This window comes from Zalophus californianus, chromosome 3, assembly GCF_009762305.2.
Source record: "Zalophus californianus isolate mZalCal1 chromosome 3, mZalCal1.pri.v2, whole genome shotgun sequence".
NCBI classification, from domain to species: Eukaryota; Metazoa; Chordata; class Mammalia; order Carnivora; family Otariidae; genus Zalophus; species Zalophus californianus.
This window is the reverse complement of record NC_045597.1, coordinates 194,524,405-194,537,140: the sequence shown is the minus strand read 5'-3', so window position 1 is coordinate 194,537,140 and position 12,736 is coordinate 194,524,405. Positions and strand designations below refer to the sequence as shown.

General features: G+C 48.1%; 1 protein-coding gene across 1 annotated transcript in view; it reads right to left on the bottom strand.

Annotated features, from left to right (window-relative positions):
• The window catches only part of SNED1 (sushi, nidogen and EGF like domains 1), an 83,760-nt gene that overhangs the window by 25,081 nt on the left and 45,943 nt on the right, over positions 1-12,736 (bottom strand). The window contains 10 exon segments of the mRNA XM_035726645.1: positions 13-196; positions 1,624-1,630; positions 1,632-1,838; positions 1,840-1,902; positions 1,904-1,923; positions 2,295-2,310; positions 2,313-2,407; positions 3,402-3,438; positions 3,440-3,516; positions 3,848-3,961. Of these exon segments, the coding sequence (XP_035582538.1) occupies positions 13-196; positions 1,624-1,630; positions 1,632-1,838; positions 1,840-1,902; positions 1,904-1,923; positions 2,295-2,310; positions 2,313-2,407; positions 3,402-3,438; positions 3,440-3,516; positions 3,848-3,961 (820 nt within the window).

The window sequence follows — 12,736 nt, the reverse complement described above, 5'->3', positions numbered from 1 at the left end:
ACTTGCTCTTACCCGAACGTGAACCTGTCCACACCCTTGTCCATATCGGTGGACTGGTCCTCCTGGGCCTCAGGACGCCGGATGGACACGCGGACACTGCTGACGGTGGCGTGACGGATCCTGTGCAGAGCCCACCGCACTGAGATGGTGCTGGCTGTCACGTTGGTGACCTCAAGGCCCTCAACCGGGCGGGGTCCTAGGGGGCAACAGGCCCCTCAGCTGATGCTGGCACCTCCTCGCTCCAGGGGAGGGCAGGGGCTTGAGACCATAAGACAGGGCTCGGGAAGTGTGCTGGGGGGTCACCGAGAGGGGCCCAAACGAGGGTGCCGGCCCACCTGGGCTTGCTGGTGCGGCCTTCAGCCACAGTGGGACTAGGGTCAATTGGACAGGCTCCTGCCTGGGGTGGGGAGTGCAGGCGGCTCCCCCAGAGGCCTGCGGTCTTGCCTATTTAGACATGCCAGGCGGTGGGGCGGGGCCCTGGGGACACAGGGACCGTGGGACCTCCTTTTTCTTTTCCCTGGCTGTTTTGGCTGCACTGGACAGTGAACATTTGGGCGATGCTGGGGCCTACCAAGGAGGGAAGCTGGGAAAATCCTGGGCTACCTTGGGGAAGGGTCTGGGTGAACCACAGGGCCGGGAGGGGAGCTCTTTTCTCCTGACAGTGAGGTGCGCAGTCTGTTGGGCAGTGGTCCCTCCTGCCCACCCTCGTCTCCCGGGGAGACCCCACCCTCACTCTGTCGGTGGAGGGGTGGGGATGCCATTTCTTCGTAAAGCCAAGCTCAGGCTGAGCCCGCTCTGCCCCACAAGCTCACTCAGGTCCTCCTGCTGGCCCAGGAGCATCCTCTGCCTCGGCCTCCCCCACCTGTGCTGAGTTTCTCATCTCATCCCTCACTTGGCCCTCAGTGTCCTCAGGGTCAGTGTCTGGTTCGGGCTGGCAGGTGGCCCTGGGCACCTTCGTCCTCCCACAGAATCCCTGTCCGTGCCTCTGAGCATTCTCGCCTTCCCCAGCCTGAGTCCCCGCTGGTGAGTCCTGGCTGTCTGGCTTCACAGTGCTCCTGGGGCTGGCCCTGCCTGCCTGCTTTGACCTGTGCCAGCACCCGGTACGGTGGGAGCAGACCCCTTGTGTGCTGGCCACACTCTGAACCCCTGCCAGCTGCCCTCACAGGCCCTCCGTGCTGCCTAGGGGACCACTGCCCCGTCCGTGCTCCATCCTCCAGCATCTAGCACCCCCTCCCACAGTCTCCCGCGGTCCCATGGCCTCTGCCCACCGTTGGTTCCCCCCGCTGGAGGACCAGGTCCTCCCCTGTAGATCCCAGAAGCAGATGACCCTAGACTACGCTTCCCCCTCCTGTGCAGCTGCACCCCCAGAGGCCCCTTCCTGGCCGGCCCCCATCTCTAGAACTACCACCAGCAGGCTTCCTCCCCACCCCCTCAGCGTGTTGGGGTGACCTCCTAGGCCCCTTGCCTGTGCCTTCAGCACCCCCAACATGGGCTGGCCCCTGGCAGGTGCCTTCTCGGTGAGCCCACCCTCCCCCGGGCCTCACTCCTAAGCCCCGGCGCGTTGGGGGCCCCTGGCCAGTGCGCCTCTCCGGTGGCCGCAGACACATCCAGGTGGGCACTCACGTGTGCGGGGCGAGCAGCAGCACCGGCCTGCAGATGTCGTTCTTGTTGTTGGCGTTGCGCTTGACCGAGAACACGGAGATGTTGTAGGCTCTGCCGGCTGCGAGGGCCCGCAGCTGGTGCGAGGAGCGGCTCCGGTCCACAAAGTCTGTGCGGCGGTAGGCACCGTCCGAGGAGGTGTAGGTGACCGCATAGCCGTCGAGCATCTGCCTGGCGGCCCTGGCCCTCAGGTGGACGCCAGGAGATGGAGACCCCACTCTCTTCCACTCGCTCCACCTTGAGGGGCCGTTGGTGGGAAGAGCTCTTCAGGGTTCCCGTCAAGAACAAGGGAAGGGGGTGGTCAGCTGTCAGCCACGGAAGCCCTGGCCCCCAGCCAGACGTCTCACCTGGTGGCTCTGGGGTCCGCCACCCCCGGCGGAGGGTGAGCGACTGCAGGTGGGGAGCCAGCTCCTGTTGCCACAGTGGCCCCCTCTCCACCTGGTCCTCTGGCCAGGGCCTCCCTGGAGGGTCTCAGGTTGTGTGTGCACAGGTGACTGCATGCCTCCTGGCCGCTAGATACCCCCTCCCGCTTCGTGGGAAACTAGACGCTCTGCCCTGGGGGTGCTCAGCACTTGGGTCTGTGCCCTCTGGGGGACGAGGGGCTGCCTCCTGTGCTCGCACCTTTGCCACCTCACCTTTGGCACAGTCCCTCGCCCGTAGTAGCCCACTTTGCAGTGCAGCTGTGGGGACCCATTGCCGGCCAAGCAGTAGCCGTGGCCCCCACAGGGGCTGGAGAAGCAGGGGTACGCTCACTGGGGAAGAGGAAAGGAGCAGTGAACACTGGGCCGTACCCGCTCCCCCAGAGGGACCCCTGCTCTCGGGGGGGCCACAGGTCCTTCCTGTGTAGGCCTGGTGGTGGGGTGGATGTGGGTGGAGCCCTCCCAGGCAGCGATCTGAGGAGGTGAAGGAGGGGACACGCAGGGCTTTCCAGAGCTCTCCTCAAGAGGCTGGCTCAGAGACAGAGCCTGGGCATCCCACCACCGCCCCAAGCCCAAGTAGCCTGGCAGGCGGTGACTCAGGGTAGGGTGAGCACAGTGCTGCCCCTCCTGGGGAGAACCTGGCAGCCAGGGCAGCCTCCCTCTGCCCTGGGGCTGTGGGCACCCAGGGGACCTGAGTTCCCTAGGCCAGGGCCGGGGCCCGCAGTTTCCCACTGAAGCCACAGGAGCTCCCTTATCACTGTCACGGCCACTAACCTTGGTCCTCCGTGTGTGCCCTCACCCACCCCAAGCTTCTGCAGTGAGACTCCCTGGCCACAAGCAGCCCCCATGGTGCTTATGCCTGGGCTCCCAGGCCCCGCAGTCCCTGGGCCCTAGGCCTTCGACCTCCACCCCCCCCGCCCCCGAGTTCAGCCTTCACTGCCCTGCAGCCCCCGCGCACCCCACCCAGTAGGGTGCTGCCAGCCAAGCCCAGCCTGGGGGCTAGGACATGATGTGCCCCCGGGACACACCCATCCTAGGAGGAGGAGCTGAGACCAGCAAATTGAAGGGACAGTTGCAGAGAGTGGCAAGTTCTCTAAAGGAGGGAAGCGTGCGGAGAGCTCCCAGGTGTGTAAGGGGAGGTGAGCACCGGGACGCTGGGGCTGCAGTGAGCTCCGCCCGTCCATGGGGCCAGCTTGTCTCGGGGGGTGAGGGGGGCCACTGGAGGGGCAAGTGCAGGAGGCGGGTAGCTGGCATCAGGGGACCCAGCAGAGGCCAGAGGACAGGGCCTCTGGAGGAGTGGGGGCTTGGCCCCTGCCTCCCTACCTGTCTCACAGTGGTAGCCGAAGAAGCCCTCTGGGCAGGACGCACAGGTAGGCCCCGCCATCGTTCTCACATCGGCCTCCGTGCTGGCAGGGGCTGGAGTGGCAGCCATCCACCTCTGGAGAACACCCAGAGAGTCGGCCAGAGCCGCCAGGGGGTGTCTGGGGGAGGGAGGAGAGGACAGCGGGAAGAAGGGAAGGGGGATCGAGGGAGGAGATGCCGGGTGGGGGGTGGGGGGGTTGCTGGGGAAATCCCCCTCAGCCTCGGAGTTCCCTTCCTGGGGTGCCTCCCCCTGCCCTGGGGCCAGGGGCCCAGCCATGTCCCTCTGCTCTCCGCGTGGCCCAGGGTCGACGCTTGTTCAAAATAGGTTTGTCCAGGAGGGTCCAGGGCATCTCGAATGTGGGTGAGGGCCCAGCCACTCAGGGGACCCAGCCGAGCACAGCCCCTACCTGTCTCGCAGTGGACTCCAGTGAAGCCTGCAGGGCACTGGCAGACAAAGGCCCCTGGGAGGTCCCTGCAGGAGCCTCCATTACGGCAGGGCTGCGCTTGGCACTCGTCTGTCTCTGCAGAGACAGGACAGGAGGCTGCAAGGCCCTACACAGGCTCCATCTAGGTGGGACGCAGGCCCTACATGGCCTACGCAGGACTGCACGGCCCTGTGGGGCTCTACGCGGACCTCCAGGGCCTCCACAGCCCCCAGATTTCACGTGTGTGCTGAGGCTTTAGCCTGATGCCCACCCCGCTCCACTGTCTGCCCTACAAAGGCCCTACCCCAAGTCACTTCAGCATTTCACTGCCCAGGCTTCTCAGGGCCTGGACACATCTTGGGCCTGGCCCTCCCTGGAGCAGGGCCTCTGTCTCAGGGCTTAGAGCCCTACCCAGGTGTGACGGGTACAGGCTCATCCACCGGTGTACCCCGCAGGCCTCCCCTCCCTCTGCCGGCTTGGAGCCCAGGGCAGGAGTCAGGGTGTGACTCTCTCCACCCCACCTCCTCTGCCGCTGGGGGCAGAGGCTGCAGAAGGCAAGAGGAGGTCAAGGTCAGCTTGCTCCCCCGGGAGGAGGAGGTTGAGATGTTTACAAAGAGAGGCAGGAGTCAGAGAGCAGGCAGTGCTGGGCCAGGCAGCCTGGGGGAGGCTGGGAGGGGGTCGAGGTGCGCCCTGCAGTCTTACCCAGCGCAGGGGCCTCCTTTGTGCCTTGTGAGGCAGGAGCCCCCACGCAGGCACGGCTGGGAGGCTGGGATCCGCACTCAGCAGCTTCTGAGAGGGGAGCCCAGGTGCACAGGCACCGGGAGGGACCCCAAGAACAAAGGCAGTGGTTGGAGGCAGTGGCTCGGAGCCAAGTAAGATGGACATAAATTAGCTTTGTTCTGAGGAGCCAGGCAGAATTGTGCAGCACCCCTCAGTGCTTGGAGAGGCCCGAAACGCCCTGGAGAGGAAGAGGTGGGCAGTGGGCCCCAGGATGGGGGGTGCTCATCGTGACCTTGAGGACTTCACTGCGGCGGCTGCCAGGTGGCCAGGCCCCATCTTGCCAGGTCCCCATTCACAGCCACCACATATGAAATCACTGCATTTGGGGGCGAGGCCTTCACTTTAGAGTATTTGCCACAGGCTTGTTTTTTATTTTAAACTGGGAGCCGTGCTCTGGAATTCAAAATCTTCAACTCAGGAAAGTTTAATTTTAATGCTTAAAATGTAATGAAGTAGATAAATGGTAGTGAATAAGACACCCAGGAGCCAGAATGCTCACTGGCTCATCTGGTCACACGCACTTCCCCACCCTTGTGACGTGGGTTTCTGGGGTTATGTCTTCACCTCTTTAGTGTTTTAATTGTTATAAACTACCTAAACAATGTATGGTCTTGTTTTTGCTATTTGTGAATTTTATTAAAAGGATATTGTGATACCAGTCACTCAAAATGATACTAATGAGCTATCTCCATGCTGTTGTGCGTGTCTGTGTGAACACGACAGTAGCAGAGTCCACGGCGGGGATTCTACCGTACTCTGCCCCTTCTTGTTTGGTGGGTGTTTGGGTTGGTTTTAGACTTTTTGTTATTTTAAAAAATGCTTTTATTTCCTTTCATAGCTCTTGGTGTAAATGTGCCCATTTTCTTAGATTTAAACCTAGAAGTGGAATCTCTGGGACACAGTTTCTATGCCTGGTCGAATTGATAGGCAAGTTGCCAAACTCTTTTCAAAGTGTTTGTATTAATTTACACTCCCTCCAGCAATTTGTAAGAAATCCTGGTGATCCACAGTACCACCAGTAGATGGCTTCTTAGTCTTCTGCACTTTTGTCAGCTGAATGCACCTCACTGTGGTTTTGATTTGCATTTTGCTGATTACTAATATTTCTCTTTATTTTTGTCGGCTTTATTATTTCCTCTTCTATGAAAGGCCTACTACATGTGTTTTGCCGATTTTCCTACTAGGTTGATGGTTCTTTCTTATTGATTCATAGAGTTCTTTATAGATTCTTGAAACCAGTCATATATATATCTTTTCCTGGTTTGTAGCTTATATCCCACTTTTCTTCCTTAGGGCTGATGATTTTAAAGTTTCTAATTCTTATATAGTCAAATTTGTCCATTTTTTTTTTCTTTTATAGTTAGGGCTTTTTTTTGTGGCTAAAGAAATCTTTCCTTATCCCAAGGCCAAAAAGATACCTATATTTTCCACATAAAATTTTATAGTTTTAGAAAAACATTTAAGTCCTTAATTAATCTGGAATGAACTCTTGTGTGTGGTGAAAAGTAGGGCGATGTAATATTTTTCTAAATGCATAACCATTTTATTCCAGCTGTTGTGAAGATTGTCTCATAGGATTTTTTTAGAAGTTTATAGTTTTAGTTTTTTACACTTATGTCTATAATTCATTTCACATATATAAACACTTACCATATTTGGTGCTGTTATATATAATATTGTGCATTTTATCTTATTTTCCAAGTGTTCACTGGTAGACTGTGAAAATATTAAGGTTTTGTATATTGTCCCTGTTCTGTGGCTCACTTGAATTTGCTTATTTATTATATAGCCTTTTCTTGTAGAACCTCTTAGGATTTCCTATGTGCATGACTATGTCATCTTTCTTCCAGTAGATGTGGCTTTTATTTCCTTTCCTTGTCTGTGGCCGTGTCTGGGACCCTCCAGGACAGTGCAGGAGGGAACCGGTGACATGGACACACTGCCTTACTACAGCGGTACACCTCTCACCCCGAAGTACGTTGTTAGCTGTTGCTGTTTCATGGATACCCTTCATCAGGTTAAAGACATTCCTCCTATCTACTCTTAGTTTATTAAGAGTTTTAAATAGTAGTTGAATATTTTCCGATGATTTTTCTGCATCTATTGAAACGATCCTATGGTTTTCTCCTTCATATCCTAATATGGTGAATTACACTTACTGATTTTCAAGTGTTAAACCAATCTGTATTCTTGAGATAAATCCCACTTAGTCATGATATATTATCCTTTTTATATAACAATGTGTTTGATTTAGTAATATTTTGTTAGGATTTTTATGTCCGTATTCTTGAGGAATATTCGTCTGTAATTTCATTTTTTTTTCTTTTTTTTCTGTAGGCTCCACACAGAGTGTGGAGCCCAATGCAGAGCTTGAACTCATGTCCCTGAGATCAAGACCTGAGCTGAGGTCAAGAGTTGGATGCTTAACCCACTGAGCCACACAGGCCCCCCTAAGTTCATTTTTTTTTTTTTTTAATAACCTCTCTGTCTTGTTTTGGTATCAAGACAATACTGGTCTCACAAAATGAATCAAGTGCTCTTCTTTCTTTATTCTCTGAAGAAGCTTGTGTAGGGTTAGTATTCTTTTCTTTGGTGTTTGATAGAATTCATCAGTGAAGCAATCCAGTCCTGCCATTTTCTTTGCAGAAAGGTTTTTAAATTACATATTAAAATTCTTTAATAGATATGGGGCTATTCATATTTTCTGTTTATTCTTCTGTCATTTCTGGTAATTTGTGTCTTTCCAGGTATTTATCCCTTTTCTTTAAGTTGTCAGATATACTGACCTCAGCTTGTTCACAGTATCTCTTTCTTGTCCTTTAAATGCTTGTTAGGATCCTTAGTGATGTCTCCTCTTTCATTCTGATATTGCTAATTTTTCTTTCTTATTTCTTGATCAGTCTAGAGGTTTTTCAATAAGGAACCAGCTTTTGGTTTCATTGATTTTCTCTGAATATGTCTTTTATAATTATATTTTCTAATTGTTGATATATTAAAATGGAATTTTGTTATAATTACCTATATCCAGTAAACATACCATATTTTCTCTCATTTTCAGTAGTTTGCTTATAGATTGAAGACAACCATACCGCTTATAGATTAAAGTTTGCTTATAGATTAAAGACAACAAATACTGACATTCTTACTCCCTACCTTCATATTTTCATGATTTTAATTTCTTTTTCTTACTTTATTGCATTGGCTAGTACTTCCAATATAATATTGATGAGGCTTCGTGACAGTGGGCATCCTTGTCTCCATTTCTTTTTGAGAGGGAGAGAGAGAAGTGGGGAGGGTGTAGAGGGAGAGTGAGAGACAGAGAGAATCTTGAGCAGGCTCCATGCCCCAGCGTGGAGCCCGACACAGGGCTTGATCTCACAACCCTGAGATCATGACCTGACCTGAAATCAAGAGTTGGACGCTCCACTGACTGAGCCACCCAGGCTCCCCTCATTGTCCCCAATTTTAAGAGGAATGTGTTTCTATTTAGGATAGTGTTTATTTGAGGTTTGAGTAGAGGCACAGTAAAACTGCCCCAGAAGCTAATTTCCTTCCCCCTGTTGGTAGCTCAGCATGACTGAGTCAGCTCAACAGAAGCACAGGTTTTGAGTATCAGATCCTGCCTCTGTATAACAAGGATCAGGAGACTCATTGTTCCACAGCTCTCTTGATGTAACCTGTACTTCTTCCTCTATGAATGTGTGAAGTGTTACTGCTTGGCCACACATAGTGTGACTAGTCTGGCTATGCCTGGCCTAAGCACACCTCTCTGTGGGATGATGCACACTTCGAGGGTTATGTGGGCTCTGCTACATCTCTCTTTTAAGTTTTTCCTCCAACAAATCCTATATATTTTATACTGCATGGTATTAGAGGTGTTATGTGCATGTGTGATGTGATTTTTATCTGGTAAGGAAATACTTTTTTATTCCTTATTTGGTATATAATAAATATAGATATTTATAGATTCTAAATAAATTAAGAATTTATTTCACGAATGGGTATAAATTTTGTCAAATGCTTATTATGCATTTATTGAGATACTTATATGCTTTTTATCCTTCAGTTGGTTAATATAGCAGGTTTTCCTAATATCAAACTATTCTTGCAACAGTCCAGCTTGATAATGGTATATATAGTCTTTATAGACTATTGAATTTCTGCATCTATGTTCATGTTTAACAGATCCATCATTTTACTTTCTCCAACTGTCCATATCTGGTGTTGGTATCAAGGTTATACTGGCCTCACAGAATAGGTTGGCGCATATTCTTTATTTTTTACTCTCTGGAAGAACCTGTATAATGCTGCAATGATCTGTTTCTTGGCAATTTGGTAGAATTTACCTATAACATCCTGGAGTTTCTTTGTGGGAAAATGCTTTAAGTACGCTTCAATTCCTTTAGACATTTATAGGATTATATAGGCTTTCTAAATTTCCTTGAGTCATTTTTGGTAAGTTATATTTTTCTATGAATATTATGTCCATTTCTCCTAAGTTTTCAGATTTACTTGTAGGCTAGTTGATGGTATTCTCATTATCTTTTTAATCTCTGCTCTATCTGTGGCTCTGTCACCTTTTTCATTTATAAGGATTTTTATTCGTGCTCTTTGTTTTTCTTGATTAGTTGATAGAAGTTTGTTCATTTTCATAGGGTTTTCAAAGAACTAATTTTGGTGTTCTCTTCTCTGTACTTTTGACTTATGTTTCATTAATTATGGCTCTTACTTGTATTGCCTTTTTCTTTCTACTTTCTTTGTATCATTTGTTGTTCTTTTCCTAACTTCTGAATTCCGACATTTAGTTCATCAATTTTTGAACTTTTCTAACTATGTACTTAAAGTTCCCACGAAGCATTGCTTTTGCTGCATTGGACAAGTTTTTGTATAGAAAATGATCATTAATATTCATTTAAAATTTTGTCACTGTCCATATTTCTTCTTTGATCCATAAGCCATTTCAAAGTATCTTTAAAATATATAAACATGAAATTTAAAATTTATCTTCTTGTCCTTAATAACTTAATTTTTTCTGTGTGTTCAGAGAATGAATTAGTTCAAATTGTTAGTTGTATTATTTGAATTTTCTTTTTGCTGATTTTTTTTGGGGGGGCTTCTTAACCTGAATTGAGAGAGGTGATTCAAAATTTCATAGTATTATGGTAAATCTGTCAGTTTCTTCCTGCAGTCTGTTAATTTTTGTTTTATATGTATTGACCCTATTATATTAGTTGCTTGAATGTTTATAATGATCTTCTTGGTGAATTGGAACCAATTATCATTGAAAGAGACCCTCTCATCCTTAATGATGCTTTCCATCTTAGAGTCTATTTTAGCTGATAATAGTGTAGCTAAACCTGCTTTATTTTGATCTGTATTCACCTGGTATTTTTTCCATATTTTTACTTTGTCTTTTTAAGTTTATGATTTAGGAGTATCTCTTATAAGAGAGTATAGCTTGGTTTTATTTTTTAAAGATTTATTTATTTATTTTAGGGGGGGGAGGGGCAGCGGGAGAGGTAAAGAGAGACTCTTAAGCAGACTCTGTGCTGAGCGCACTGAGCCTGATGTGGGGCTCAATCTTACGACCCTGAGATCACAAACTGAACCAAAACCAAGAGTCGGATGCTTAACCAACCGAGCCACTCAGGGGTCCCTAGCTTGTTTTGTTTTGTAATTAATCTGGCAATCTGTGTTTTACCTGGAGAATTTAGCTCATTCATATTTGTCTGCATTTTTTTCTATCATAATCTTAACTCTGCCACTTTTTTCTGCTTTTTTCCTCTCTCCTTTTAGAGAGTGATAGACTTTCCTACAATATTTGATAATCCTCCCTTCTCTTACTGCTTACAGAATATTCCAGGTTTATCTTACTACTCGAATACTATCTCCAAAAAAAAAGACCCTTTTTTCGTAAGTCTCTGAAGCTGTGTTTGCAAAGGGCATTTTTTATTATGCTCTCACATTTGAATAATAGTTTGAATAAAAATTTTTAGGTCTTAGGTTTATTTACTTCAGTATTTATCTTGCTTGGTATTTGCTGAGCTTCTTGGATTTGTGGGTTGATGTAGTTCTTCATTTTTAGAAAATACTCAGTCATTATCTCTTCAAATATTTCTTTTGCCTATTCTGCTTTCTCTTTCTGGGACTCCAGTTATGTGCTTGTTTGTTTGATATTTCCCACAGATTTCCTATGTTCCATTTAAAAAAAGTTCATTTATAAATCATAATTCATTTCTTCTTTCTGATCTTTGGTTTGAAAATTTTGTTGACTTGTCCTTGAGTTCTGTGACTTTTTCTTCTGTGGTATCCATTCTATTGGTAAGCCTATCCAATTTACTCTTCATTTCACATGTTGTATTTTTTATTGAGTTACTTTTAAAAGTTCGCTTTCCTCTGCTCAAATTTTCTATTCTCTCATTCATTTTGCCTCTCTTTAACATATTTATAATGGCTATTTTAAAGTCCTTGTCTGCTAATTCAAACATGCGGGTCATCTGCATGTCTGTTTCCATTGACTATTTCTTCTTGAGATCATATGTCATAATTTCTTGCTTCTTAGACATACTGTATACAAGAACAGAGAGGCCAAAGTAGAAAATACATACCCCTAGGATGGCCATGCTCTAGTCTGTGTCAGACACCTAGCCTGAACAGCTGATCTCTGATATCATCCAGAGGCGAGCTGGGCTGGGCCTGGTGTACAGGGCTCATTAGTGCCAGTTCATGACTGGTTTCAGATTCTTGAGGGTTGGAACAGACCTCTCCCTCCAGGTAGACTGGGGAATCTCAGCCTTGTGAGGCTATGAAATCTCTCTTCTTTCCAGCCCAGCCACTGGCTTCCCACGCACTTAGTAGAAATCCTGTGGGGGAGAACTGGTGGGTGCTGAGCACTTGCTCTGCATTTGCGACTCCTGATTCCAACCCAGCATGCTTGCTCACATGATCATTGAAAGCTTAGTTGGATTTCCCCAGCTCCTCAGATTGCTCTGTCCACAGTGGATTTGCTCCTGGGATGGCAGCCGCCATCAGTCTTTCTCACCCAGAAAGGGCTCATCTGTACTTCTAGCCATACTCAGCAATCTGATAGGTTAAATGATATTTTACAGGCTCTCTGATTCCTTGATGTTACAGTGAGAGTGATGGCGTTTTGTGACTGTCTCCATGCTCACTGAATGGATCTCTGGGGTATTTAAAATCTACCATTTAATTATCTTATATCTGATGTCACTGTTGAGAAGTCTGGTGCCAGTGGGATTATTGTTCCTTTGAAGATTCTTGTTCCTTTTTTCTCTAGATACTTTAAGAATTTTTTCCTGTTTGTCTCTGATATTCTTAAATTTTGCTATAATGTGCTAATATTCCTCTTTTCTCCTGTTTGATGTTCTGGGGCCCTTTCAGCCTGTGGTGGTTCATCTGTCATTCTGGGAACTGAGCTCCATAGTGGTTCCCACATTTAATTGTGTTTTTATTTTTCTCTTGTCTGGGACTCCTGTTACCTCAGTGTCGGCTCTTCTGCCCTCCGCAGTGCCTACACCTTCACACAGACCTCCCTTCTTCTCTGTGGGACGAGTCCTCAGACTGGTCTTTTAGCTCATCAACTTAGCCTTCATCTGTACCCATTTGTAAATTGTGTCGATTATTTCAGCTAGTACAGTCTTCCAGTCCTCTTTTCCATTCTCTTTTGTTAAAAATGATTTATCAGCTCTGTTTCTTATGACCAGTGCCATGTTTCCTTCCGTATACCTGTCATGCTTATATATATGCTTGTCCACCTTCTATACTTCCGCTCCCAATGGTATATGTTGTTTGGACTTTATTGTTAACTATCTTTGGAGAGGGCTGGGCTTGGATAGATAGGAGGACAGGAAAGACACTTGGGGCTAGGCAGCCCCCATCTCTCTTCCAGAATTCTCCACCTGCGTGGGGCCTCCCAGCTTGGGCTTTGCAGGGCACTGGGGCAGAGCAGCATTGTGTGCCCCACCCGTCTCTGGGTGCTGTCGTGGTCCCTGAGCTACTTTGTTTAAAAATCCTTGTTTTGGGCACCTGGGTGGCTCAGTCGGTTAAGCGTCTGCCTTCGGCTCAAGTCAT